This window comes from Amblyomma maculatum, chromosome 2 (assembly GCF_055883805.1).
Source record: "Amblyomma maculatum isolate TAMU_Amacu chromosome 2, ASM5588380v1, whole genome shotgun sequence".
Classification (NCBI taxonomy): domain Eukaryota; kingdom Metazoa; phylum Arthropoda; class Arachnida; order Ixodida; family Ixodidae; genus Amblyomma; species Amblyomma maculatum.
Genome location: NC_139345.1, coordinates 186,125,069 through 186,152,589, shown reverse-complemented (window position 1 = coordinate 186,152,589; position 27,521 = coordinate 186,125,069). Strand labels below are relative to the sequence as shown.

Genomic DNA, 27,521 nt, shown 5'->3' with positions numbered 1-27,521 from the left:
CATTCTCGACCAAACGGGCAGTGGCACGCTTAGACACCCGCGATCTCTGTAGCCAAGCCGCCATGCTCTGCGTATTGTGGAGGATGATCACGGTGCCACCACGGTGCAGTGTCGTAATGGCCGTGCAGAATGACCTATTTCATGACTTTGAGGGCAAGGCGGAGGGTCATATCCCACTGCTGCTTGAGAGGGGTCTCATTGTTGCCCGAGGCCTCGTCCACCTACGTGATGGCTGCACTACCGTTCTGCTCACCAACTTTTCGAACGAATTTCAGCACCTCGTCAAAGGCATGGTGATCTCCTTCCTCCAAGACGTCGCGGAGTGTCCACATTTGTGCACCGTGGAAGAAGCCCTTCAAGACGACACTGAACCTCGTCACGTTCTGCCACCTGTCGAAATAAACACCGAGTTATCGCCGGCTCAGAAGGATCTGCGTTCGGCTGTCTTGGCAGAGTTTACAGACTGCTTCGCAACGTCTTCCAAAGTGGGCCGAATTCCGGTCGCCAAGCACCGTATAATAACAGATGGGACCACGCGCCCCGTATGCCAACGCCCATACCGCGCTTCTCCAACGGAACGAGCAGCGATTCAGAGACAGGTCACCGAAATGCTTTCCGACGATGTCATTCAGCCGTCTGCAAGCCCGTGGGCTTCGCCGGTTGTTCTCGTCAGAAAGAAGGACAATACTGTGTGGTTCTGTGTCGATTACAGAAAACTTAATCTCTTCACAAAAAGCACGTTTACCAACTTCCCCGCATAGACGACGCACTCGATCGACTGCGAGATGCCCGATACTTCTCGTCGCTAGACCTAAAAAGTGGGTACTGGCAAATAGAAGTGGATGAGAGAGACCGGGAGAAGACGGCCTTCGTGACACCCGATGGCTTGTATGAGTTTAAGTTGCTACCGTTCGGCCTATGTTCGGCACCGGCTACGTTCCAACGCATGATGGACACCGTTCTGTCCGGTTTAAAGTGGCAGTAGTGTTTGGTTTACCTGGACGATGTCGTCATATTTTCGACCATCTTCGACCAACACCTAGAAAGGTCACGCCTCGTGTTAAAAGCTCTCCGAGACGCCAGCCTGACAATCAAACCGGAGAAATGTCACTTCGGCTTTGAGGAACTTCGCTTCCTTGGTCACGTTGTCAGCGCAAAAGATGTTCGCCCGGACCATGAAAAGACAGCTGCCGTTTCTGGTTTTCCGCACCCTACTGACAAGAAAGCGGTTCGACGGTTCTTAGGTTTGTGCTCCTAGTACAGACGCTTTGTACGAGGCTTTTCGCACATCGCAGAACCGCTAACCACACTGACTCGAGATGACACACCGTTCCTGTGGGGAAGTGAACAAGAGGCCGCTTTCCTTGAGCTTCGCAGCCGCCTACAGAATCCTCCGATACTAGGCCATTTTGGCGAAAACGCCGCAACTGACGTTCACACTGATGCCAGCAACGTTCGCCTTGGTGCAGTACTAATTCAGTGGCAAGACGGTGCAGAACGGGTCATCGCTTACGCGAGCCGAACACTTACCCGCTCCGAAACCAACTATTCAACAACTGAGAAAGAATGTCTGGCGGTAATATGGGCCCTCACCAAGTTCCGACCATACCTCTACGGCCGACCTTTCCGCGTTATAAGAGACCACCATTCACTATGCTAACTCGAGAGCCTCAGAGACCCCTCAGGACGATTGGCTAGATGGAGCCTTAGATTACAAGAGTATGACGTAACAGTCGTATACAAATCAGGACGGAAGCATCAGGATGCTGACTGTCTGTCGCGCTCGCCCATCGCCATATGTCCAGAAAAAACGGCCGATGATTTTTCCTTTCCAGCTGGAAAGGGAAATCAGCAGCTGGAGAGGATCAGATAACTACAGATTTGCTGAAGGACGGGGGGGATATCGTGCTAGAAAAACTGGCCACCCTGTATATGCAGTGCCTGGTGTCATCGACGGTACCGGAAGCATGGAAGAATGCAAACATTATCCTCATTCACAAGAAAGGGGACTCTAAGGACCCTAAAAAAATCAGACCAATCAGCTTACTGTCTGTTACGTATAAGGTATTTACTAAGGTAATCGCTAATAGAATCAGGACAACCTTAGACTGCAATCAAGCAAAGGATCAAGCAGGGTTTCGGAAACGGTACTCTACTATCGATCATATCCATACCATCAATCAGGTGATAGAAAAATGCGCGGAATATAACCAGCCCTTATACATAGCATTCATTGATTACGAAAAAGCATTTGACTCAGTTGAAACCTCGGCGGTGATGCAGGCATTGCGAAATCAGGGGGTAGATGAGCCGTACGTGAAAGTGCTGGAAGATATATATAGTGGCTGCACAGCAACCATAGTTCTGCATAAAGAAAGTAACAAAATTCCCATAAAGAAAGGTGTTAGGCAACGAGACACAATATCCCCAGTACTATTCACAGCTTGTTTAGAGGAAGTATTCAGAGACTTGGAATGGGAGCAGTTAGGGATAAGGCTAGATGGAGAATACCTCAGTAATCTGCGATTTTCTGATGACATTGCCTTGCTAAGCAACTCGGGAGATGAACTGCAAATAATGATTGATGACCTAGACAGGAAAAGTAGAAAGGTAGGCTTGAAAATCAATATGCAGAAGACTAAGGTAATGTTCAACACCCTCGGGAAGGAACAGGAGTTTACATTAGGTAGCGAAATACTGGAAGTAGTAGGCGAATATATCTACTTAGGACAGGTAGTAACCACAGATCCGGATCATGAAAAGGAAATAACAAGAAGAATAAGATTGGGATGGAGCGCATTTGGCAAGCACTCGCAGATTATGACTAGCAGCTTACCGGTATCGCTCAAGAGGAAAGTATACAACAGTTGCATCTTGCCTGTACTCACCTATGGGGCTGAAACGTGGAGGCTAACCAAGAGAGTTCTACTTAAGTTGAGGACAACCCAGAGGGCTATGGAACGAAAAATAGTAGGGGTAACATTAAGAGATAGAAAGCGTGCAGAGTGGGTCAGAGAAATAACTCAAGTTAACGACATTCTAGTGGAAATTAAGAAGAAGAAATGGACATGGGCAGGACATGTAGTGCGAAGAGAGGATAACCGATGGTCGCTGAGGGTAACAAACTGGATTCCAAGGGAAGGAAAGCGTAGCAGGGGGCGGCAGAAAGTTAGGTGGGCGGATGAGATTAAGAAGTTCGCAGGGGTCAAGTGGATGCAGCTAGCACAGAACCGGGTTAAGTGGAGAGATATGGGAGAGGCCTTCGCCCTGCAGTGGGTATAATCAGGCTGCTGCTGCTGCTGCTGCTGCTGCTGCTGCTGCTGATGATGATGATGATGATGATGATGATGATGATTTTTTCTTTCTGGGGGCTATTAGTACAACTCAAATGGCGCAGCTGCAGAGAATGGACCCAGAGTTAGCGCCACTCGTCGACTATCTGCAGGGCGTCGACGCCCGTATTCCCCGTGTTTTTCATCGTGGGCTTCAAACGTTCACTCTGCGTGGTAACGTGCTCTACAAGCGAAATTTCGCTAACAGTGAAGAGACGCTTCTCCTTGTTGTGCCCTCCGAGTTGCGCCGAGATATATTGAGTGCCTGTCATGATGAACCCACCGCCGGCCACCTGGGGGTGAGCCGTACACTCGCACGAATTCGTCAAAAGTATTATTGGCCCAGGTTACTGCCATCGGTGCGGGCTTATGTACGCTCATGTCGTGACTGCCAACGTCGCAAGTCTCCGCCATTGAAACCCGCTGGATTTCTTCAGCCTATTGCTCCGCCAAAGACCCCTTTCCATCAAGTGGGCATGGATCTTCTCGGTCTTTTTCCGAAGTCCTCGTCTGGCAACCGTTGGGTAGCCGTCGCGACAGACTACCTAACACGGTACGCAGAGACCGCGTCCCTTGTTAAAGGTACTGCAGCCGAAGTTGCTCAATTTTTCGTTCATAACATTGTCCTACGTCATGGCGCCCCCGCCGTGGTAATCACTGACCGTGGAACAGCTTTTACGGCTCGCCTAATCCGGTTGGTCATGACTCTGACTCACACTAGCCATCGACGTGCGACGGCGTATCACCCTCAGACCAACGGGCTGGTGAAGCGCCTCAATCGCACCCTCACCGACATGATTTCTATGTATGTGGACGCAGAACATCGCACCTGGGATGCGATTTTGCCCTTTATAACTTTCGCGTACAATACCGCCGCTCAAGAGACGACGCGACTGACCCCGTTCCAACTTGTCTTCGGTCGCCAAGTGAGCACGCCGTTGGATGCCATGATGCCAGTTAGTCCTTCTTGCGGCTCTGACGCCGAACTTGACGCCGACATCTTTGTTCAGCGTGCTGAGGGAGCGCGGCAACTAGCACGCCTCAGAATCCACCGACAACAGGCGAATTCTTCGGCTCGGTATAACCTCAGCCGAAGAATAGTCACTTACGAGCCGGGCGAACTCGTCTGGGTGTGGACACCTGTTCGCCATCGCGGCCTATCTGAAAAGTTACTACGCCGATACTTCGGCCCTTACGAGATTGTTCGCCGTATCAGTGAAGTCACCTACGCCGTTGTTCCCGTAGCTTCAGCTCCATCCCGAAGGCCACAGCGTCCTGAAGTCGTGCCCGTGGTTCGGCTGAAGCCCTATCATGATCGTGCATGACTGAACGTTTCGTCAACGCCGCTGGGTCCTTGTGGCACTTTAGTGCACCCTTTCGCCGACTTCTTCCTAGTAGCACCGCTTCGCATCGAGTCGATGCTGAAGAGGAGGGGGGCAGTGATACAAACTATAGTCGACGACGAAGCGGAGACAGTGGCTAGTTGACGTAGACGATGAAGTGGTTGCTAGTTATCGTAGACGACGAAGTTAGTTGCTGAAACCGCGCTCAGACCGCTTCTCGGACCGCTCTCGGACTTCGGCAGTCTTCTAGGCTCAGGACGTTGCCTGGACGTTTGGCGCAATACCCGTTACAATATATATATATATATATATAGACATGGTTTGCTTGTTACTAATGGGCCAGAGTTAAATTCAAACAGGATGTCACACAACTTTCCCGATTATCGCCGTAGTGGAGGACTCCGGAAATTTCGACCACCCGGGGTTCTTTAACGTGCAATGACGTGTGCTGTGCGATGTCTGTGCACATTGAAGAACCCCAGGTTGTCGAAATTTCCAGGGTCCTCCACTACGGCGTCTCTCATAGTCCGAGTCGCTTTGGGACGTTAAACCCTACAAACCAAACCGTACTCACGATTCCGCATTTATATTTGCTTTACAGAAAAAAGAAAGTCGCAGTATCTGTAAAGTTAATGTGGACACCTCTACTACACCGCACGAATTTTCGCATACATATTCGTCGGTTCATTCTCTGCGTTAACGGCTTGGACTCACCAATACGGCCTATTAATGCTTTCGGAATAATAATTTATTTTCAGCCACCGTATGGGCCATTTAAGATATCATTACACAAAATGACCCGCACGTGCATAAATCGTAGCTAGTTCAGGGTGTAAAAAAAAAAGAAAAAAAAACCAGCCTAGCAGAGACGGTCACTGCGGGGAAATGTATTTTCACGCGTCGTGCCGTCCTTCTTGTCTTTACCCTGGCTGGCTGACATTTTTTCACTTTCTAGAAATGCCTACTGCCCCCTTTGCTTTACCGTCGCACTGTTAGTTTCGAGGCGAGCAGGCTCCTTGCTTAGTTTGTAGCGATCGTTTGCAGCATGCCGGGAAATCTAAAGCGCTTACACCCCGTGATATAGTCCTGTGTCTACAAGACGCTATGAGCATTCTCGGTTCGATCAGAGCGAACTGCATGCTACAGAAGCAAGGGGGGGGTGCAATAAGGGGTATACTTCAAAGCTTAATGCCTCTGCGTTATTGCTTCGCTCGTTCGGGCTATGCTTCACGCCTCTGCTTTTACAAATATAGTGAATATGATTGAAGTATTCACGTCTTCCAGGGATTCTTGAGTCGACGTGAGTTCGTGGTGGCCCAGTTGCCGGTGGCCAGCACAGCGAGCGACCTCTGGCACCTGATTGTGGAGTGCGGCTCCCGGACCCTGGTGACCCTCGGAAACCTCGACGATGAGGTGGGAATACTATCGATTAGCACCACGCCCATCACCGCTTAAAAATATGCTTTTACTGATAGCGGGGTGTCCTCGTGATGCAAGAGTTGCTGACTCGGCAGCTGAATTACTCCACACCAGTGCTTCCGACCGTTACTCGTGTCAAACTATTATGCTAACGATAACTTCTGTATATAAACGCGTCGTATCCTGTGATAATGCACTGAAGCTTGAGTATCTTTATGCTCTCGGCAAGAGTGTATCGTTAGCACTGTATAAACAGCTGTGTACAAAAGCAAATAACATTTTAGAAATATTTGTGAAACTTGAATATATTCCAAAAGTAATCTACCATTATGCTACTTCCAACAGTATGCTGGGGTTTAGAAGGCATTATATTTTTCCGTAAATTGTTTGAGGCCTATATACCCGATTATAATTCATTTTTTCGTCTTTATCCTTTCAGTGACATTCCCTAATGCATTGATTTTCCGTTTGCCCAAGATTATTGTTGAATTGCAGCCAATATTAAGTGATATGCTCCGTGTTCCGCCGGTGCGTATACCAGGGCATATTTTTATAAGCAACGCTCAGGGCGTGGAGTCGCCGCTACTGATCGTGTGCCCATTGTTCTCTAAAATAAAAGCCATAAACTTTCAGTGGTTTTCAGAATAATGTTTCCAGACGATTTGCAAGGTGTTGCCGTATAGAAACAGGACGTTCATTTTTTCCGTCTAACGGGACTGGCCAGTTTGAGAAGGTGTGGAAGATGAAATACTTCGCGCGAGTCGAAGACACCCGCGATTTTGTGTAATTGACATTTTCAAAGATATGACCCTGGATTCAAGATTTAACGTAGCCCCCATTGACTGTGAAAAGTCAAGATACATTTTTTGAAGAAATCGGCTGAAGCACAGATCAATACGTCTACACATGTGGAAATAAACAAATGCCCAGGTAGCACAAAGTGGGCTATGAAGGGTGGGCCCCGGTGGGCCCGATGTAGGCAATGCAGGACAGCCCCGGTGGGCTCAATGTGGGTGCTGCAAGAGGGGCCGACGTAGGCCCGAAGCGGGCTGTCGACAAAGCCCCAATTGGCCCCACTAGGGGCCGATGCAGGCAGCCCTTGCGGGGCTGCCCACATTTTTCCGGCATTGTTAAAAGGGCACATCCCGCCAACTCCCCGCGATGGTCCTACTTTGGACCGATTTGGGCAGCCGCTTTGGAGGAACATTTTTTTTATTTCAGTTAGCCCCTCAGAAAGTGACATAGGACCAATGCGGGTTCTATAGCGCTAGCCACACTTGGGCTTGCCCACATTATTCTCATAGGGGTCCGACGTAGGAAATTGATGGAAAGCCCTAGTCCAAGTTTTCCCAATCAATATTTAGGCACATAATTAAGTAATTACTTTATACGTGTCTGCACTTTCTAAACAGCCACAATATTAATTTTTACAATAATTCATAACATTCATCTAGCCGAAATGACTTCATGTACATCTAGTTCAGGCTATGGAGATGTGTGTTCTGAACAGTAATATTGTACTGCGAGTTTCAGGCTGTCCAAAGCAACCACATAAGAGGCAACAGTTAGCAATCAGTTTGTTTTAGTATATGTAGCGCAATTTGCACGAGCGCGAGAACTAAAGCCATGTAAATTTCTAATCGACTAAACATGGCCACAACTGTTATACAAATCATCTATAACAGTAATTTAGGGCAACATCTAATGCAAATAAAAGTTGGAAACAATGATTACGCAATTGCACGCACGCCTTCTAGCCCCATTACGGCCGATGTGGGACCTACAGCGGTTTTGTGTGGGCAGCCCCAATTGGGCTGGGTGTTGGTTTTGAACCTAAAGCCCACTTGCTATTGCACGTGCCTTCAAATTCCCCACAAGGGACCAATTTTGGTATCATGCGGGCCCTCCCACCTTATAGCCCCATTACGGCCCATGTGGGATATAAAGCAGTTTTATGTGGGCAGCCCCAATTGGGCTGGACGTTGTTTTTGAACCTAGAGCCCACCTGCTGTTGCACGGGCCTTCAAAGCCCCCACGAAGGACCGATTTTGGTACCATGCGGGCACGCCCGCCTTCCAGCCTCATTACAGCCTATGTGGGACCTAAAGCGGTTTAGCTAAGGCTGCCTCATTTGGGCCTCACGAGGGCTTGCCCAAATTGAGCCCTTATTCATATTTCACCTGCCCTCAAGTAACCTACAAGGGGCCGATTTGGGCAGCATGTGGGTATGTGCGTTTTCTTGCCCCACTACGGCCGATGTTGGTCCCACAAAGATTTAATGGGGGCGGCCTCACTTCGGATCTATGAGGGCTTTCCCATAAAAAGCCCACATTTAGGTTGGATTGCCCTCAAATATCCGGCAAGGGACCCTTGTGGTCTGGATGCAAGAATGTGCTCTGCATTAGCCCAAGAAACGCCGCTATGGGACCCATGCAGGAGGAGCAGGGGCAAGCCCAAATGGGGCTTGCCCACATTTGCCCCATCGGGGACCGATGCAGGTTTTATGATGGTTGCCCCAGCCCCACTTGCCTACATCGGACCTACTGGGGCCCCACATTCTGTGCTACCTGGGTGAGTTCAATAACCAGTCGGAGTTTTTTCATTTCGGAAATGATACGATCGATTGTAACGTTGACCCAAACGCATTTTTTAAGAACCTTGTCATTCAATTATAGCCTTTAATCATAAATGCTCAAAAGGTACGGCGCAAACCTAGTGGTCCTTTCATGGAGGTGGCCTCCTTCGCCAAATTGAAGGTGTAATAAGAAAAAAGGTTCATCAAAAAAATCTTAGAAATTGATGGTTTCACAGGGATACGAGAATCGCAGCTTTCAATATGAGTTTAAACCCAAGGACGACAAGATGAACTCATCTATTGTGGGAATTCAGTAGAAGGGAGAAAGAGAGAGAGGGACGGTATAGCTCGAAAGCGCATTGTAGCAGTCCCGTGGTCTTGGAGTCGCATGGCAATTGCTGCCCGGCTGGCCTCTTGAATTAGCCAAAGCTGAAAGGTGAGAGGATAATTCACCTTATGAGGTAGCCGTGCCAGTCTGCTAAAATTATTTAAATTATACATCTTTTCATAGTCTTCGTCCAGCGTTTTCGGGACAAAAAAGTATGAACAGGGCTGACAAGAAATTTGGCCAGCTACTGTAAGAGGGTGGAATCATGGATTATACCGTTCTGAACTCCATGTATCTTCTATATCCAGCAGCGATCGGCAAAAAAATCTTGCACGCGTACTAATGGTAGCGGCACATTACTGCTAAAACCATTTTGTGAAATTGGTGGCGATTTAGTAATCAAAACCTAATTTAGCATGCATACGTTTCCGCAATGCTAAAAGCAGTTATTAACAAAATTTTCAGTGGAAACAAACTGTGGTCCATTGTCGTGATACATTTCTTTCATCTTGAGTAAAGAATGTGACACTGCCCTCCCGTCAGTTAGAGGGCAAGTTATACGGCGACATAAAATCGAAATAACAAACATGATCACATCTTTTTATTCTCTACTGTAACCTGACCATCAGCTTGAGATGCACTTTTCACATGCGAAACCCATGTCTTCAAATGAAAGGCCATCGCTGCTCGGAAGGGCCCTGGAAGTTCTGTTCCGTTCTCCATAACTTGAATGATGTGTATGGAATTCCCACGAAAATTAGTGCAGATAAAATGAATACCTCTTACACTACTGACTGATTTTAACTTTAAGCTCTTGCAAAATCACGGCGGCCCGGCGAAACCGTGCGGCGAGTCCCTACACAAACGCAAGGCAAATCACATTCAGTTGTCATGTCCCCCACCCGCTGTTCGACAGAGACAAAATACAACCCCTGCGCGTGGTGCAATGCCGGCAGAGAATGGGAGAGTCATATTAACCCCAATAATTATATGTTCCCCCAAAACCCACCTTTCATATGACAATGTTAAACACCACATACCAAAGGAAGTATGACCCATCGATAGGAAAAAGGAAATGAGTATGCGAGTTGGAAGTCAGCCTCGATGCTCGTAACTGTCTACTTATCACACTCATTCTCTTGGAAGAAAATTCAAATGCTTGTCTGTTTTGGTGATTCAGCATACAATTCGCTATTAGTGCACACTAGCTGCCTAGAGGTGCGCCAATAACATAGCCTCGAATCCAGTATTTTTGTTACTTTTGGAAATTATGGTAAAGGAATTAAATTAATACAACGTCCAGCGGTATCGCCTAATATGTATAAATATTATGCAGAAAATTCCATAAAAGGCGTTTCCGTCAGCTTTAAAGATTATGTGACTGATTTAGAAGGGTTTAAAACGATTAAAAATCACAGCAGGTACGTGACGGAGGTTGGCAACGACAGAGGGTAGTACTTACTTTAATATATGTTTCACCTCTTGTCCACTCGCTTTATCTTTTTGCGGAGCAATGAGATTGAAAATAGTAAATTTCTTTTATGAAGCTTGCGGGACTCTGCTGCTCTTGTGAACTAAGCTTGCCGCCGATGCCATTCCGACGCTTTTCGCAAGTGTCTATAAGCTGCAGAAAAATGGCGGCAGATGTTGGCGGAAGGTATTGATGGCAAGATAGACGTCCAGTTTTACACTGCTGGAGGGTTCAAGCTTGAAAAGTAACCGAAAGTACAGGGACAGCCCAGCAGTGTCACTTGAAATAGAAAGTGGTTTTGCAGCAGCGTATGGAGCAGAGTGTTTCATCGATGCTGGTGCATGACGACCAATGGAGACGATTAAAATGATGGCTTAGCCTTTGTGGGTATGACGCGATATCTTTGACTGCTCCTGTCTCCCCCTCCACTTCCGGATCCTGGTTCACGCAAATGCACTTTGCTATTCGCTTGGTCTCTAACCGCTTATTCTGTTCATCTATCATCTCGCACATATATTCATTAGCCTAGGGCCATGAGATACCCAGTTATGTAAAAGGCCACCAGACATAGAATTCTATAAAGCCCCGCTTTAACTTAGCAGCTTAGACGTGCCTGCGTAGCCAAAAAGGCCTGTAAGGTTCGATTTCCATGTCATCCACACACCTGAAACTGGAAGCCCGAGTTGCGAGCCGATGTTATTTCATATGGTCTCAGTAGAGCACAACCATCCGACGCCTACAATTCATTAGGCAGCCATTTCACCTGCCGAAGTTCACCTGCCACAGCTATGATCATTCATTTTCGCGCACAAGACAACGCGGCATTTTGTGGAGAACGAGAACTTTAAGGCTATAGTTTTAAAATGTCACGTCCGCTCGGTAAAAAGTAATTCAAATTTTTATTCAAATGAGGAACCATTCAAGTTAAAGCACTTGTAATATTTTACTATCTCTCTTACCGATGAGCGCACCATGCGGACTCAGTTTTTCCTTCATTTACTGCTTTTATATTTCATGAACGCAAGGAACGAGACACCTGTATTTTAAAGAGCCGATTATTGTAATATACGCCGGTACCCATGCCGTGATTTACTGAGGAAAAAAAAACGCTGGGGATAAAGGCACCGAAAACGATGACGACAAAGTGTGCAACAACAAAGTGAAGTGTCCTTCTCCTGCAGATCACTCCACGACTTTGGCCTGAAGTGGGCTCTGCTGCTACTTTTGGAGACGTCACAGTGAAGCCAGTCGACGTGCAGACTGTCGCAGACATCCTCGTCCAAACACTGAGCCTTTCCGCTTATATGGTGAGTCCAGGTCAATAGTTTATTTTCAGACTACTGCAGATGAAAAAATTTAAAGGAGTGCCTGAAATATTGCAGCCCACATAATTATTACATTTCTTATGGCTTGCTGAGATACGGCTCTTCACTGCCATCTTTAGCGCTGAAGCTATATATATATATATATATATATATATATATATATATATATATATATATATATATATATATATATATATATATATATATATTTATATATATATATATATATATATATATATATATATATATATGTATATATATATATATATATCTATATATATATATATATATATATATATATATATATATATATATATATATATATTGTCAGCGCTACGCCGACTACGCCGACCAAAGAGCCCGTCTAGGCATTGTTTACCTTGACCATCCAACGCTGACGCCGCTATTCGACACCGCGCCCAGCCAAGGCTACAACAAACTTTCTCACGGCCGTCGCCGCAGCGCACGAAACCGGAGAGAAGATCACGTGAGGAGAGAGGGCGAGCCGTCTCTGACGTGTGTGTGACTGGTGTACGTGCCGTTACCAGGGGTTCAACCGTGGGAAGAACGATGTGAAAGTGTGAAATGTGAATACCGAGAGAGTCAGTCGAAGCTGGACCGAGCGATTGGACGGACACGCATCGCAACAGCGGAGTTCGCACAGGCGCGTTCTTCTTGCGGACTGACATCCACCTAATTTTCTAATGCGACCTCAATAAATTAGTTCTTCTTGTTTATTTGAGTGTCTGCTAACATGGCGCAGCCGACAGGATGTCAGTCAGACGCAACCACTAAAGACGCAGCGGCTCAACGGCGAACACTCTCGACTCGCTCCGACTCAACGACCGTCAACATTCTGCTGTCCTCGGTCGACCGCAACCGCTTGGGCACTGCTACGAAGAAGCAGCTTGCAGACGAATTGAAAGCAAAACAACTGCCGTGCTCCGGAAGCAAGGACGATCTAGTCTCACGAATCCTCGAAGACAACGCTGGTCGACGAGTCTCCGAAGATATGGACACGCCAACGCTAGACCAGGCTGCCAACGACCACGACAGGCAGGCGTACCTGGAGGCGCTGTCTACAATCAAGGAGCTACGCGCCGAGGTGGAGACTGTCCGAATGCAGCTTGCCCAGGCGACCACGGCTACCGCACCTGGAGTGCACGGGGACGGCAACGTCAGTGCAGACGCCCCAACGCCAGCGCAAAACGTTACGAGTTCTGCACCAAGCCCACCACCCGCTCAAGTTCCAGCTGACGACACGAGAGCTGCAACTACGGATGTACCGATAACGATAACGCCAACTTACGCTACTGGTGACGGAGGACCGAATATGGCTGCGATTTTAGCCATGATCGCCACCACGCAAGCACAGCTGGCCAACGCGTTGACGAGGACTCCCGCACCCACGGCACCAGTGCAGATCCATTCAACGAGCGACACATCATCCGCCATCCCCTTGTATGACGGATCGCCACACCAAAGTGTAAGCGGCTGGATTTCCCAAGTGGAGCGCATCGCTGCTCTAGCGCACTGGACGGAGTCACTAACGCTGGCTAGCGCGGCAACACGTCTAACGGGAGCTGCGAGAGACTGGCACAGCTCGTACGGGACAATGTGCAAGACGTGGCCCGAATGGAAAGAAGCTCTCATTACCCGCTTCAAACGAAATCTCTCAATGCAAGAGTTCCTTGACCTCCAAGGGAAACGATGCCTTGAACCGTCCGAATCCATCGTGGAATACATGTATTCGAAGAACTCTGTCCTCGACAAGGCGCCGTACCCACTCGCCACCGAGGAAAGGATCTCCCTAATATTGAGTGGAATAGAAGACGACACCTGGGCGAATCCGCTTGCAGCGCAGCGTTGCACAACAGTGACGGAGTTGATCGACCGTGCAGCCCAACTTGACTCGCGACGCCGCACGACAACATCGCCCGCTTGCAACGACATGGACGCACGACCCCGCCTAACGAGTCAACGCAGTCAACTCAGGCGATCCAGCGGAGTGTCCAACGCTCCTCCAGATGACGACAGGGCGCACGAAACCCGAAGATCTACGCAGTCGAGACAGCCTACCGTAAGGTCATGCTATAACTGCGGTGACACCGGCCACCTATCCCGAGAATGCAGTAAACCCAAAACCGCAGCTACCATCCGGGCGGAGCAGCGACGATCTGCCAGGTTCAACAGCGCCAACAGCGGCACACCAGCCAACAGGCAAGCAAACTGTTTCTTGCACTCCACCGGCGGCACATTGCCAATCGTTACGGGACGCGTAAACAACAGGCCGCTCAAGATTTGTATTGACAGTGGAGCCAATGTGTCAATTCTGAGTGAAGAGGTCCTTTGCGCGGACATTGATACGCACGCCCGGCACGCTACGGAGTCGATCCAGGTCCTAAACCAAACTATTAATCCATCACGCGCGGCAACGCTCAGTGTTGAGGTGGGAACAACGAAAGTGCTTCTCCGAGACGTAGTCGTCGCGCCGTTGCCGGAATCTATAGATCTTATTCTCGGATCCGACTGGCGCCGCACCGCCAACGTGGATGTGACCTTCCATCTAACTAATGATGTGACTCTTGTGCAAGTTACCGAAACTGCCAACGCGTCATCGAGCTCGTCAACCCAGCGTCCGAAATCCACGCAACGAACGGGAGAGGCTCTGATAGCTTCGTTCTGTCAGCAAGCCGCTGAGCCTTCTTCCTACGATAATGGCTTTGTGCGATTCAGTGCGAAGGACTGCGTTCCCGACGAAGATTTCAAAACTCTGGTAGAAGACGCGGTATCAAAAATGACCAAGCACGCTAATGCTGGCGAAAAGGATGTGCTTAGATCTATCCTACACAAGCATCATGAAGCCTTCACGTCGAAAACGGACACTCTTGGCATGTGTCCCCACGCCGAACACAGCATCGAACTACGGGACAGCGTGCCAGTGACATCGAGACCATACAGATGCTCTCCAGCCGACCGGCAATTCATCAGAGAACAAGTGGATGACTACCTCGCCAAGGGTATAATCCGGGCAAGCGAGAGCGAATACGGAGCTCCAACAATCGTCGTGGACCAGCCGATGCATCCAACTACCCCACGGAGGATGGTGCACGACTATCGCAAGCTTAACGAGAAGACCATCAAAAACAACAGTGCATGGAAGAAGCAACTTCCCAAAGCAACGTTCGCTATTAACGCAACCAAACACCGTCACGGAAACTACAGCCCCTTCTGGCTAATGCATGGCTACGACCCAAAAATTCCCGGAGAGCTCAACATCGCTTCAGTTGAGAAAGAGATCGAAGAAGCGGAGCGACTCCACGATCTAGCAAAGGGACGCGCGGAAACGAGGGACTGCCTTCTCGAGAGTCAACGAGAATCAACCGCCCGATATAACTCAAGGCGACGGGCCCCAGAATTTGATCCCGGAGATCTCGTCGTGCTCGAAGCCGGCGCACGGAACACACTTGACGCGCGCTACGAAGGACCCTTTGAAATTACAGAAGTGATCGAGCCAAACCTTGTAGTCATAGAAAGGCTACACCACGCACCTGGTAAAATCGACAGAAAACAGTGAACGTTGAACAACTGCGGAGGTACAAGGAGCGCGACCTCGTCGCTAATGAGCTTATGCCATCTCCCCGAAATGCTTGCACCTGAGGACAGGCGCAAATTCGGGAGGGTCGTGTCAGCGCTACGCCGACTACGCCGACCAAAGAGCCCGTCTAGGCATTGTTTACCTTGACCATCGAACGCTGACGCCGCTATTCGACACCGCGCCCAGCCAAGGCTACAACAAACTTTCTCACGGCCGTCGCCGCAGCGCACGAAACCGGAGAGAAGATCACGTGAGGAGAGAGGGCGAGCCGTCTCTGACGTGTGTGTGACTGGTGTACGTGCCGTTACCAGGGGTTCAACCGTGGGAAGAACGATGTGAAAGTGTGAAATGTGAATACCGAGAGAGTCAGTCGAAGCTGGACCGAGCGATTGGACGGACACGCATCGCAACAGCGGAGTTCGCACAGGCGCGTTCTTCTTGCGGACTGACATCCACCTAATTTCCTAATGCGACCTCAATAAATTAGTTCTTCTTGTTTATTTGAGTGTCTGCTAACATATATATATATATATATATATATATATATATATATATATTCATAACAGTGTATCTGAACATGTGCATGTATATAAATATATATATATATATATATATATATATATATATATATATATATATATATATATATATATATATATATATATATATATATATATATATATATATATATATATTTATACACATAGCGTGCTTGAGAGCCTAATTGACTCCAAAAACGTTCGTGCAATAAACCTCCTGCCCTTACCTATCTGCATTCCTTGGGCACTGTCAATGGAGTGGACGAACCCTGAAAGACCCGCTGAAGCCGGCGGGGAGTGGGCTGGATAAGATATGTCTTCCTTATCGGTTGCGAGTGTTCCCCAGAACTTGTTAAAGGTACTTTTTCAGACTATATGCTACACGTACAGCGTTCAAATTTGACTCCAGTAATCCAAACGCCAGCTATAAAAAGTTCTCGTATTAGGATTGTACCCCATATATCGTTTCAGGGCCTCATTAGGTTCCATTAATGTATTCATTATCACTGTAACATTTGTCGTAAAAGCAGTATGTGCTGTAATAAGCGTCTGAGAATGTTTGAAAGCCTCGAGTGCTTTCAGGTAGGTTGATCGGATGAGTACTGTACGAAGTTGAACTGTGCTGACAACATAATCGCGCAATGTTTAATCGATATAATATCGGCGCATTGATCCCTTCCGCAGACGCCGGCTTACCTCGTGAAGCACTTTCGGTCTCAGCACTGGACAGGGAAGACGGTTGTCCCTGAATCCCCCGAAGTGGCGGTCGACCTCCTTCATCAAGTGGACGCATGGCGCGACAGCCTTAGCCCCGACAGCGGTCCTATTGCAGTATTGTGCCAGTAAGTATTATCTGTTACACTAGGCCGACGCGACGCCGACTGTGGAATACTGCGCTACTTGATAGACAGAGACAAGTGGAAGGCGACACACGAATGACGTCGGTGGTCGGCCGATCCTGTCGTTGATGCACCGGTCCGTCCCACTAGATGGACAATGACGCCATCACGACCAACGACCGCCTGTCGTCGTAGTTCCTAGACCAAGACAAGTTCCTAGACCAGCGACGCCGACGAAACGCATCGGCCGACGGTCGCCTGATCAGTGCTCGGCAGATCGTCGAGCAAGCGAAAATGAAATGCCGACGAACGATGAACTGTGCATTGCTGCGCTTCTGTGTCATATACATGCTAAAATATAGGCAAGGAAGGATGCGGTTCATATTGTTAAGGGGATGTACTTAATGTAACAGCACTGCGATGGGCTGAATGCGACGCTGAGACTTCAGTAGCCGTGCAGTGTCCACTCTGTCAGCGTCGTCCTCTTTCTCAACGCTTTGTCGTGCCCGTGTTCCTCGGTCGTCGTCTTCGTCAGTGAGCACATCACTTTGGTCCCGCGTTTCCAGGTAACACTACCCCCCTTGGCAAAAGTCAACGTCCCGATGCGTATTACGCGTGCGATGTGGAGGGGGAGTAATATGGCTTTAGGCGGGTGACATGTACGATTTCGGAAGTAGTTGTAGCAGTCGGTGACTTTGGGTGGAGCGGTGCAATCTCATAGGTCATGTCGGTCACTGGGCGTAGTACACGGTAAGGACCTGTGTAGTAGGGCAGAAGTTTTTGACACAACCCCACACGACGGCACGGAAGCCAGAGCAACATCAGAGATCCGGGAGGGTAGTGCACATCGCGCTGGTGAGTGTCGTAGCGGCGTTTTTGAGCTTCGTGAGAGATGCTGAGATTGTGACGAGCAATCTGGCGAGCAGCGTCGGCTCGGGCGATGGTATCGCGGGCATAGGTTGTGACGGGGCCAGCGGCGGGAAGCAAAGTGTTGAAGGGCAGTAAGGGGGCTCTTCCAAAGAGAAGATAGAATGGAGAGTACCCAGCAGTGTCATGACGCGAAGATTTATATGCAAAGGTGACAAATGGCAGACTAATATCCCAGTCGCGATGACTGTCGGATACGTACATTGCGAGCATGTCGGTGAGTGTGCGGTTAAGAGGCTCCGTAAGGCCGTTCGTCTGAGGGTGATACGCAGTGGTGAACTTGTGCCGAACGGAGCAAGAACCACACGCGTGCCGTGCCAGTAAGGTAGAAGATGACATTGGCCAGCATCAGCGTGGCGTCCCACCTGTTGTGCTGGCTAACACGCTCATAAAGCGAAAGCTAGTCCTCGACATCGACCTCATCTGTACCGCAGAATGGGCCAGGGTCACGGGGGTGGACTACGACGACAGTTGGAGTTGCGGACGTAGATGGAGCCGCGTCGGTTGTCATCGTGACGGTTCCGAGGTGACGGCCACTGCGGTGATCCAGCGTCAGATTGTGTCGAACCCGCGACCTCCACCAAGATGTTACGGGGATGTACTTAATGTAACAGCACTGCGATGGGCTGAACTCGACGCTGAGACTTCAGTAGCCGTGCAGTGTCCACTCTGTCAGCGTCGTCCTCTTTCTCAACGCTTTGTCGTGCCCATGTTCCTCGGTCGTCGTCTTCGTCAGTGAGCACATCACTTTGGTCACACGTTTCCAGGTAACAATATTAGCACACTTCGACACTCGCGGGTGTGCTTTTATCGTTGAACATGAGTCGAGGTCGGCCCCGTCGAAGGCGAGTAGGCCTCGCGAGGCCGCAGGAATCGTGTGTGTGATTTCGGCGATCGTGGGGAGCAAATCATCATGTTTTAGCGAGTGCAGACGGTCATCTAGGGTAGGTTTGGTTATAGTGACCTAAGACCGACGTTTCCTTTTATCATGGGACGCCGGACAGAAAGCAGTAAGCGCCGGCGTAAACCGGTCTGCCGAGCAATGCTGAGGGCGGGTGGTAGTTGTCGGCGGCACTCGCGGGACACAAATAACACCGTTTTAATTCATGCAGATGGTTTCTGAACATACTTCCGGTTAAAAGGAATCAGAATCGAGCATTGATGGCATCGAAGAAAGCAAATAAATTAGCAGCAAGCGCCACTCTCGTGCGATGCCTACAACCAAATCCCAAACATTTCTCATGCGGTATGTCGCCTGATCGGTGGTTCTTGCGGAGTTATCGCATTGCTTAAATGCATAATGCGCAGCCGTAGTGCGAGAAGAGAAGAAACCCGAGTAAACCAGAGCCAGGCAGGCGGTTGCATTGCCATGGAAACGAGCAGCGTGTGTGTATGCAAACAGATGTAAACTGCAGCAGCGATGGCATGCACTCGTCGTCATCGGCGCATTCTTGGTAAAATTTCTCACACGGGAAATGTCAAAGCGTTTACTATTATCATGAAGGTGCATTTAGCGAATTAGTGCGCTATTTGGTGAACAATTAGGTGGTAAAAAGCGAGAAGCAGGTAGCGAAATCAGTAGCCCCGGGGTCTGCAGCAGACGAGAGACGCGGCTGTGGGCGGGGCGAGGGGAAGGCAGCGACTGCTATTGGTCGGCGTGGGCAGTGAGGCATCGCGTTGTCGTAGTGTGACTAGGAAATCGGCCGACGGCAGCCCAATCGCTTCGCTCTCGGCGTCTGCCGGCCGACATCCCCGTCGGTCGGCCATGGGCGCGCTGTCGGCGTCGGCGCCGTGTGACAAGCACGACGACCACGCAAAAAACGCGCCGGGCGATGGTCGGCAAACATAGATCATCATCATCAACAGCCTGACTATGCCCACTGCAAGGCGAAGGCCTCTCCCATATTTTTCCACTTAACCCGGTTCTGTGCTAGATGCATTCCCTTGACCCCTGCGAACTTCTTAATCTCATCCGCCCACCTAACTTTCTGCCGCCCCCTGCTACGCTTTCCTTCCCTTGGAATCCAGTTTGTTACCCTAAGCGACCATCGGTTATCCTCTCTTCGCACTACATGTCCTGCCCATGTCCATTTCTTCTTCTTAATTTCCATTAGAATGTCGATAACTTGAGTTATTTCTCTGGCCCACTCTGCACGCTTCCTATTTCTTAATGTTACCCCTACCATTTTTCGTTCCATAGCCCTCTGTGTTGTCCTCAACTTAAGTAGAACTCTCTTGGTTAGCCTCCACGTTTCTGCCCCATAGGTGAGTACAGGTAAGATGCAACTGTTGTATACTTTCCTCTTTAGCGATACCGGTAAGCTGCTAGTCATAATCTGTGAGTACTTGCCAAATGCGCTCCATCCCAATCTTATTCTTCTTGTTATTTCCTTTTCATGGTCCGGATCTGCGGTTACTACCTATCCTTAGTAGATATATTCGCGTACTACTTCCAGTACTTCGCTGCCTCATGTAAACTGCTGTTCCTTCCAGGGGCTGTTGAACATTACCTTAGTCTTCAGCATACTGATTTTCAAGCCTACCTTTCTACTTTTCCTGGCTAGGTCATCAATCAATATTTGCAGCTCATCCCCCAAGTTGTTGGCAAGGCAATGTCATCAGCAAATCACAGATTACTGAGGTGTTCTCCATCTACCCTTATCACTAACTGCTCTCATTCCAAGTCTCTCAATACTTCCTCTAAGCAAACTGTGAATAGTACTTGGGAGGTTGTGTCTCCTTGCCTAACACCTTTATTTATGGGAATTTTGTTACTTTCTTTATGCAGAACTATGGTTGCTGTGCAGCCACAATATATATCTTCCAGCTATTTCACGTACGGCTCATCTACTCCCTGATTTCGCAATGCCTGCATCACCGGTGAGGTCTGAACTAAGTCAAATACTTTTTCGTAATCAATGAATGCTATGTATAGGTTCTGGTTATATTCCGAGCATTTTTCTATCACCTGAATAATGGTATGGATATGATCGATAGTAGAGTACCATTTCGAAAACCCTGCTCCTTTGCTTGATTGCAGTCTAAGGTTAACATAAGGTAAGACATAGATCGGCCTAGTGTAAACGTGCTGAGTGTGCATGATACGCTGAAGAGGTCAAGCAAAGACTGCTACTGAGTTATGTTTCACTGCTGTGAGAAGGGACACACTTTACTGCATTCAACCGTGCACACTCGCCAACAATAATTTTGGAGGAAAGGTTTCCCTAAAAATATTTACTTAGGTGCTCTCACGATATTCAATTAGCTGACATGACTGCAATTGACCGAAAAGGAGCATACTTTATCCTGCAACATTACAAATATAATAATACCTTTTTAATCGACATCTGAGGAATAAAAACAAAAACTGAGCAACTAAGCAACTCCGTCCGGCGCTGTAAAACATTCGTGAAACTATATTTAACTGACAGAAAGTTGGCTACACTTGGATAGTCCCGCCCGAGTGCTGAGCTCGAATATGCGCAGGTTAACGGAGATATGACGATGGTAACTTTGGCCACAGAAAACGCGGCCAACACGAAGAGCGTACAAAGGGAGGGCTTTTTTGTTTCCTGCTACACAGTGTCATTTCCTTAACTTCAGTTGGATGCATTTTGTGGAGCGCACAGGCAGTTTTGTTCTGGCCGAGCATGTAGTAGCCATGACACGTTCGTGTGCATTCGTGTAAGTATTTTGCTGTTGTTGAGGGTGTTGGTGGGGAGGCGATTGTCTGATGTTTTGTCGTGGGCTAAGAATATACAGGCGTTGACATCCGTCGCCTGGCACTGCAAGCAGAGCTCACAAAGGGTGTCCGCGCTTTATATATGCACCAAATGCAGCGGCATGGCTCGAAACGTTTTCATAGGGTGTCTAAATGTACATATTTTCTCGAACAGGGCAGTCATAGCGGTCAATACTTTGCCACTGAGTTGTGGAAAAGACGCGCGTGCTGCGATTTTGATGCTCAATAGCTATGCGCTCTACGCTGGCTGTTAAATGTGTATTTTACAAGAGAACGCAAACGACACCCACTATGGCTAGTAAGCATCGATCGAGACGGGTCGGCAGCGTAAACAGCACCACTACGTAAGTCGTTTTCAAACTGGATAGCGTCTATATACATTATCGTTGGCTTTATGCGTTCTGTACTCTGCTAGTTTACTTTGTAAGGGGGTGTGCGCAACTTTTCTTTACTAAGACCAAAAAACTAGAAGCATCACTACGAAAACAACTGGAGGGAACACACTTGAAACCCGAATTTAAAGATATGACAACACGGTGTTAATGGCTCCTGTCTGCCTGCTCCAGTTGCGGATGTCGTTGACGTGTAGGCGCACTTCCCTACTGACTTGCCTATTATTCCCCTAATTTATGCCTCTATTATTACGCAGATATACTCATTAATACAAAGTCGTAACCAACCATCCTATATGAAAACCACTCGCCGTAGTTATAAAGCGGGGCATTGACCAAGTCATGGCCTCAAGGAAGCGCGTCCAACTCTGGATGCAACAACCCTGTAAGGCTGGGGTCCGATGTCCCCTTCCTATTGCTGTGGCAGAAGCCTAGTCGCCCACTAGTTGCCCAGACATTGCCGCCCACTCTGCGTACAGCCACGTCATATACCGATTTATACCGGCCAGGTGCGCTCTCAAAGTTGCAAGGCCAAGGCTTCTCATAGCTCCTGAGTGTTAATGGCTCCTATCTGCCTGCTCCAGTTGCGGATGTCGTTGACGTGTAGGCGCACTTCCCTACTGACTTGCATATTATTCCCTTATTTTATGCCTCTATTATTACGCAAATATACTCATTATTACACAGTCGTAACCAACCATCCTATATGAAAACCACTCGACGTAGTTATAAAGCGGCGCATTGACCAAGTCATGGCCTCAAGGAAGCGCGTCTAACTCTGGATACAACAACCCTGGAAGGCTGGGTTCCGATGTCCTCTTCCTATTGCAGTGGCAGAAGCCTAGTCGCCCACTAGTTGCCCAGACATTGCCGCCCACTCTGCGTACAGCCACGTCATATACCGATTAATACCGGCCAGGTGCGCCCTCAAAGTAGCAAGGCCAAGGCTTCTCATAGCTCCTGATTTTTTTTGTAAGGCTAAAGCATTTCTTGGCTCATGTCCTGCGGAAGTGTTGGCAGAAAGTGTTGGCACAAAAACAAACCTGTATGTACCGAGAATCGAACCACCATCCCTCTGATTCTCAGCCAAGCCCGTAAGTCGCTAGGCTATGCCGAACTTTTTTTCGAGCCATTCACCTTGACTAGCATATGAAGTTATTTTTTATTTATTTATTCTCTGATTCAAAAAATTGTTTTTGTGAAAATAATTGGACCGATAGCCTACATGGCTAGTATCCAGTACAATACAAAATATACAATTTAGGCAACCATGCAAGGAACGTGCAAGCAAATGGGTCAACTGTCAACGCCTAGATACAGACAAAATAGGATGAACGACGTAAGACAGCGAAAAATTCTGTTTCCCGTCGAATACAAAATAAGGTATCTGGACAACCAAAATGGAAATATACAAACCAGCATTTCAACAGAGTAGAACAGTACATTAGAGAAAAAGAAAACAATTCGGAGCCACGTGCAAACTTGATTGTTAAAAAACTTCACTTCGAAGGGAAGGTAATATTTCGGACAAGTTTTAATGCCATTGGGAGCGTATTCTAGACTTTTGCACCAATTATTGGCAGCGATGACAACGACCATGCAGTCAGTGACAATGATAATGATATTGATGAAATTGGAGGTGCATTTATTTCATACTGATGATAGTAGTGATAGTGATGATATTATGGATGGCAATGACTGTACAGTTAATGAAAACAGTCCTGCAAAGTGGCTTTCATCATTCCTGCTCTTAAGCACATTTAAGCGTTGTCCTGTACTTTTTTTGCCGGTGTCGTAACCTACTACTTTCGCAGTGAAAGAATGAAAGAAAATATAAAACGGTATCAAGTCACGAAACATGGAATGCACTGCATCAATGCTATAGAAAATTATTAGATGTAATAGGCAATGCCCTGCAAATTGCCTGAAAATGCCCTTTGCACAACCATTGCGCAATATTGAGGAACGTGTAGATTTTACAATTTGCCTAATAGTCCATATTCCCCTAGGAATGAAAATAAAAAGAACATTGTGTGTCTATGCTCCCTATGATAGACTAAAATACTTAATACACAACCAACTGTTTGAGGCACTTAGCGGAGGGACGGATAACCAACAACGGATATGTGGGACACCTGAATGACTGAATGAATATGATGTGTCGGCACGCTCCTAAGCATCTTGTTTTCTCCGTGAGCATATAGTCAGGGTGCAACTTTGAGCAAGTATCTACTGAAGTATTTTAATGTGGTCAGCGGATATATCCATGTGCAGTAGATAGTCCATGTCGAAATCTGACGGCTGGTGATTTTCTTCTTTAACAGGTTGGATAGAGATGGTAGAAGTACTTTGAAATTCGTGAAATTCGCCTAGAGCCTAGGTTATAGCAGCCCGCATTTACGACGTGGAGCTCTCTTGTTATGGAGCGTGTCTTCCACTGCAGGCTGCAGAAAGCATTTGTCTTCTTGGCGGCACATAAAGGCAACAGAAGGAACTGCCATTTGAAATTGTGCATCCATTGAAGATAGCCTCCTAAGGATATCGCAAAACTTGTAGGAGCTCTGCCTACAGGCTGCGCACATGGTATTAGCAGCTTGATCTTGAAAGGTAGAGTGTCCAAGAAGGAATGGTTATAGCCAACAGTCTGTGGCTCTGAATACTTGGCAGGTCCAGCAGATAATTACTGTATTACTGTATATGGGCCTGGCGCATTAGGTCCATATGGGAGGTAGGTTCTCAGAGTTTCAGCCTAAGTGGGGACATCTAGCGGGAGGTGTCCTGACTTTGGTACCGCTCCCATGGCAGGACTGCGAAGCGCGCGCCGCTGCTTCAGTCTAGCCTTGCTGCTCCAGAGGCAGAAACGTTCTTTTGAAGATTGAGACTGATCAGCAGTGAGACGTTCCACGCATATTGAAATGGCTTGTTATTCGTGCGTGAATGGGATTCTATGTGGTGATAAACAAGAAAGGCTATATGGTGATAAAGCAAAATACCGAAAAGACATTGCGTTGAAGGCACAAATCAAATCCATCTCTTGTGCTTCCTTACTACCATCAAACAGGTTCACTAATTCTCTTTGTTTGCTGATATAATATTCATAAATATATATATATATATGTATACCTATGCATATGTACACTGCTCAACGGGCAGTCTATATTCGAACATGATTTACCGAATGCCTCCGCTGACAAACATAAAAAATACTATTATACCGGCTACTGCCGCGCTCTGGCAACAATGAAAGACCTCGTGGTAACTTGCACAACCAGGTGGAAGATTTGGGAAGTGATGAAAAGTCAGTATGCGCCGGCGTAGGCACTCGAAGCTGTCAGCGATGACAAAACGGGCAACAAAAATTGTTTGGCGCCAGTTGTCAATAAAACAATTGGAAAGCATAGTTAAGGTATGCATTTAATACCGCAACAGCATTAATATCCGCCCTATTTGGCTCCCCTTGCGAACTCTCGTTTGCGTACCACCTTTGACAAAAGTAAGCGGGCAGCCACATCAGCTGCCGGAGTAAGCTCTTGGCAGAGCACTGAGGTCGCGCTCTCCAACGACGGTCCTAGACGTCCATCTACGAGAGAGGTTGCGCTCTCCAACGACAGTCCTAGACGTCCCTCTACGAGTGTAAGCTGCTTGACTATGCCTGCGCGATCGTTCAGCTTCCAGACACAAAAGCCGCGCAGGAAGAAAAACTAGGCCATCAAGATCCCTCTCGTAGTCTGGGACCGAGAAGCGGCGCCGAAAAGAGCATAGCCGCTGCAGGGCTTCGAGCTTGCTCGAGCAGCCGACGCGTACACTTCTGGCAAAGAACGTACATGCTCTTAGCTTCCTCCGTAATTACTCATCCCTTAAACTGCTCGTGTAACGCCACACATGCATTCATTAGCGTAGTCTTAAGCAGCCACATCATGTGAAAGGCCACCCCAAAAAGGCACACGGCCCTCTTTGAACCAAGTAGTAGAAACATGCCTGCGTGGCCAAATGGTAGCCTGTCAGAATCGGGATCAAAAGCCCACGGTTAAATCGCCATCTCGTCCTCGTATCTCAAACCAGCCACACGAGTTGGTCGCATCGGCCACCCGGCCACGTGATACGGCGTCGAGACATCCAAACCACCGATCATGCGCTGCCCACCCATGCCAGCGGCCAACTGTCACTTGTCAGAGGCATGGCCGTGATTGGGCGCCCACAGGCTGACAGCCCTGACGGCGTATTTTCGAGAAAACATTTTCAAAATTTTTGCCCTAACAGGAGCTAGCTCAGTTTTGTATTTAGGTTTTCGAGTTTGTAACGGTGTGAGAATTCTGCCCCTTGATTATGTATAAATGTGCGGAGGTGCTACGTTTCGGCAGAGCATAATGCAGCAAGTAAGCAGTAAATACTTATCTATATATTTCTCTCCGTAGGCACGAGCATTACCAGTCTATTGGTCTCAAGTCTTGTAATTTTGCTTGTTGCAGGGACGGCTGCCAAGGAAGCGGCCTCTTTTGCGCCTGCGCTGTGCAGTGCGAGAGGCTAAGGGTGCGAGAGGAAGTGAATATCTTCAGCTGTGTGCGCAGCATCCGCCGCAGCCGGCCGCAGTTCATCATCAACGATGTGAGTAAAGTTTCGCTGCTGGAACAGCCCACGCACTGGCTGTAAGAAAGCCGCAAAGCCTCAATGCAACGGAGACGGGGACATGAAGTAGCGATAAAATCTGAGAGCGTAAGTACGTATTATTAGTAGCGCCGTCCTGTTGCGTCCAGTCGAGCTGCAATCGCGCTGCATGTAGTTCTGACAAAAAATGACCACTTGTGCCTGGTCTTCTCACATACAAGCCTGATAATATGCGGATTGTCGGGCGCATGCAGCTCGAAAGGTAGCTCCTCTTATTTTCAGAACCGATGTGTGAGCTTGCAGGAGATCATCATTTGCTTATTTGTTGATTCATAGCTGCTGTATTCTTTATGTTATTACTTTCTCAACTCTAACAAAGGTTCCAAATTGCTGTTACTAACAGTCTTGAATCAAAAACAGTATCAAGTGAGGCTCTGTCAGGTAACCTTTTACCGCATATATTGCTGATTCTTTTTTGTACATGCGGAGCGCTAGCTTCCTGTGGCCAATTATGCCTGCAAGCTCGTTACTTCCTTCTGTTTGTGGATGCTTCCCGCACTTGCGAATGCAAACGGTTACATGTAGAATGCCTAAGGCGCTAATTATCTATCAAGGGTCTTGCAGGCCATGTGGGCAACTGTGGAAAAGTAACGGCCTCTATTGCGATAACCAGAACTGGTCTGGCAGCGACACACTTAGGGCCTTTTTCTGTTTGTCAGTGCTACTCATTTTTTTGGAGAGGGCGCTGCTGTCGAAGAGGTAACAATGGGGCCGTTCTTTTCATTCTGAGTCAAGACCTCTGCTCGAGACTAAGCAATAAATGCGCCTCTTGCCAGCAGTCAGGAAATTTAAACATTAACAGCCCGCACCACTCATGTGTTCATCCAAGAACTTCCTTGCTGAATCGAATTCATCATCCAGCTTATGTCACGACGTCATGCTAGTTTGGGACTTCCTCTGCAGACATCACGCCGTTTTGTGATGACTGGGGCCGTGCGTGCTCATTAACGCTTTTTGGACGCTTATCCCATCCTGCTACCTCTGTAGTGCTATCTTTGTGCACAATACAGATGTGCCACCCTTCTC

General features: G+C 48.0%; 1 protein-coding gene and 1 pseudogene across 1 annotated transcript in view; both read left to right on the top strand.

The window, feature by feature from the left end:
• The window catches only part of LOC146200610 (uncharacterized), a 306,225-nt gene that overhangs the window by 266,926 nt on the left and 11,778 nt on the right, over positions 1 to 27,521 (top strand). The window contains exons 29-32 of the mRNA XM_084595576.1: positions 5,960 to 6,088; positions 11,650 to 11,775; positions 16,615 to 16,772; positions 26,300 to 26,543. Coding sequence (XP_084451702.1) covers positions 5,960 to 6,088; positions 11,650 to 11,775; positions 16,615 to 16,772; positions 26,300 to 26,480 — 594 coding nt within the window. The 3' untranslated portion in view covers positions 26,481 to 26,543. The remainder of the gene's footprint in view (positions 1 to 5,959; positions 6,089 to 11,649; positions 11,776 to 16,614; positions 16,773 to 26,299; positions 26,544 to 27,521) is intronic.
• LOC146200612 (uncharacterized) lies at positions 12,814 to 15,881 on the top strand (annotated as a pseudogene).